At 48.5% G+C, this 2,710-nt stretch overlaps 1 protein-coding gene across 1 annotated transcript; it reads left to right on the plus strand.

The window, feature by feature from the left end:
• Nucleotides 1-282: 282 nt before the first annotated feature.
• On the plus strand, nucleotides 283-938 carry LOC123039193 (uncharacterized). The gene has a single exon (XM_044462457.1). It carries the CDS (start codon nucleotides 327-329, stop codon nucleotides 936-938), a length of 612 nt encoding a protein of 203 aa, XP_044318392.1. The 5' UTR covers nucleotides 283-326.
• Nucleotides 939-2,710: the final 1,772 nt, after the last annotated feature.

Genomic DNA, 2,710 nt, shown 5'->3' on the forward strand with positions numbered 1-2,710 from the left:
GAAAAAATAAAAAGGACCCAAACGAGCTCTCCTTCAGTTTTAGGCATACTCCAACCGAACCTAAAAAAACAGAGGGAGTTGTACCATACCGCAGTACCCTGCACCACCAACAAGCCATTTCCTTCCCCAGAATGCACACGAATTTCTAAACAACCGGACTGAAAACCCATGGTCAAGAAATCTCAGACCTAGCGCCAACCAAACATACAAACAAGAAACGTAGCAAATATAACGGGAGCCAGATCCTAGTCGACGCAGCACAACCAGGTACACATACAGGCCACACCGAAAGTAGGCGATCGAGTCGAGTGAAAAATCCACCGGCCATGAAGGGGAGGAAGAGGCATCACGCCATGTCCTGCTGCGTGCTGCTCACCGTTCTCGTCATCCTGGGCATCCTCTCCATCGTGCTCTACATCCTGTACCGCCCGCTCCCACCGCGCGTGGTGACGTCGCCCGTGGAGACCATCGTCCAGGACTTCAGCCTGCTCCCGCCGTCGCTCACGCTGTCCGCGAGCGTGCACGTGATGGCGAGCAACCCGAGCCGCGCGCCGTTCCGGTACGGGGAGACGGTGACGGCGGTGACGTACCACGGCGAACCCGTCGGGACGACGGTGGTGCCAGCCGGCAAGATCGGCAGGCAGACGACGTCGTGGGTGGCGCCGGTGACGGAGGTGGACGGGATCAAGGTGGCCGAGAGCCCGCACTTCGCCGGCGACGTGGTGGCCGGGGCGCTTCCGTTCGTGGTGGTGGTGAGGCTGGACGGGAAGGCGCTGGTGCTGCGCGCGTTTGAGGTGAGCGTCACCGTCGAGGTGGTGTGCTACGTCCAGGTCTACGTCCTCCAGGGGGCCAGCAGCTCCAACTGCGTCTCGAGGGTCCGCACAGGGGGCCAGCAGCTCCAACTGCGTCTCGAGGGTCCGCACAGGGCCTGGACGTAATTACTAGGCGTGTCCATCTTCTTGTTCCACAATTTGTTTTATTTATTCTTTCCAGTTTGTAAGTCGGAAACTATGGACGTTCCCGTTGTGAGTTACATTCTGAAGCTGATTCCAAGTGACTCTACCAGTTCCAGTTCCAGTGGCGGGCCCATGAACGGTTTATACAAATATAATGCATAGACAACATAATTTCAATACGACGATTCAAACTTCATAAAATACAATCCAAAGACTATAGCTTGGTCTAAATTACCATTATTGTCCTGAAAAAATGTCCTAAAATAGCATTAAGAGGTTAGAGCATTTTCAGCGCGGACCCTTAAACCGTTCAACTGTCCGGACCGAGTTGCCCGACGCAAACCATCCAATGATGTTCCGTATTTGTCCATGGACCGGTTCGCGTGTCCATTTTCCTGCAAATCAGGGGCTCTGTGAGAGTCCGGACACCGGCACATAGGACTCTGACACCCTTGGCCCACCCAAAATCAAGGTAGAGCCCGCCCATTTGGAGTGGTCTGCATTATTTTTGCGACAACCTCCTCCCTTTCTCCACCCTCTCGACTACCATCCTCCCGCTATCCACATCAATACTCGCCCTTTTTGCCGCTACCACATGGACCCATACGAAAAGCTGTTGGAGACGACAGAGGTGGAGAATCCGGAGAAGGTGGTCACCCGGAAGATCAACTTGGAGACAAGGCAAGCCCGCCGCCTCAAAGCGAAGGCAAAGGACAAGGCGAGCGACGTAAAGAAGGGCAGCGGGCGAGGTGGGTGGGGCCTGGGACGAGGTCGTCGCCGTCGTCACCGTCCTGGCCGGAGCAAAACCAGCCTCCCTTCTTCTACGCCGCCAAGTAGCTCGGTCGGCAGTCCCCAGCATCCGCCACCAGGCACTTGTCGTATCCAAACAGGTCCCTCAAAAATATACATATCTGCTTTGGGGTCAGCGTTGAAGATGCCCTTAGACAATTAGCCTTAGATGCACAGTGTAAATTATTTGCGCTTTTAGAGGGGGTGCCATGGATCTGCCCCTGACCAATCCCATGGTTCTTGGCCGGATAAGGCCGTTATAGCATAGCAGAAACCTGTCATAATACTCTACTATTAAAGAGGAGTCTGCAATTGTGATGGTACGTCTTGGTTTGGTTTAGTTTGGTTTCGTACGATTTGTTGGTTTCACGTTAATTATGAAGAGCATAATTTTTTTGATGGAATAATCACGTTTATTATGAAGAGAATCATTAGACAGCAGGATCACGTTCATTATGAAAAGTAACATCGAGGGTTAGACAGAAGGATCACGTTAATTATGAAGAGCATCATTAGGTAGCAAGATCACCTTAATTATGAAAAGTAACATCGAGCGTTGGGCGGAAGGATCACATTAATATGAAGATTATCATTCTTTGGAAGAGAATCATTATAGTTATGGCAAGTATCATTCTTTGGAGAAGGGATGTCTTATTGACTTTTCAAATTCATCAACATTTTTTTGAAATCGTTAACGTTTTTCAAATTCGTGAACATATTTTACAAATTTGTGAACATTCTTTAGAATTTCACTAACATATTTTTAAATTGCGCACATTTTTTAATATTTTTAACATTTTCTTAAAATTCATGAACATTTCATGAGTAATTTTTAAAATATGTGAACATTCTTTTAATACATGATTATGGTTTTTCGGAATCACGAACAGTTTTTGATACCATGAGCATTTATCATTTTCTGAATAGTTCTTTATAAATTATGAACATTTTTTAAATTCACAAAA

The sequence above is a fragment of the Triticum aestivum genome, chromosome 2B (genome assembly GCF_018294505.1).
Source record: "Triticum aestivum cultivar Chinese Spring chromosome 2B, IWGSC CS RefSeq v2.1, whole genome shotgun sequence".
Lineage (NCBI taxonomy): Eukaryota > Viridiplantae > Streptophyta > Magnoliopsida > Poales > Poaceae > Triticum > Triticum aestivum.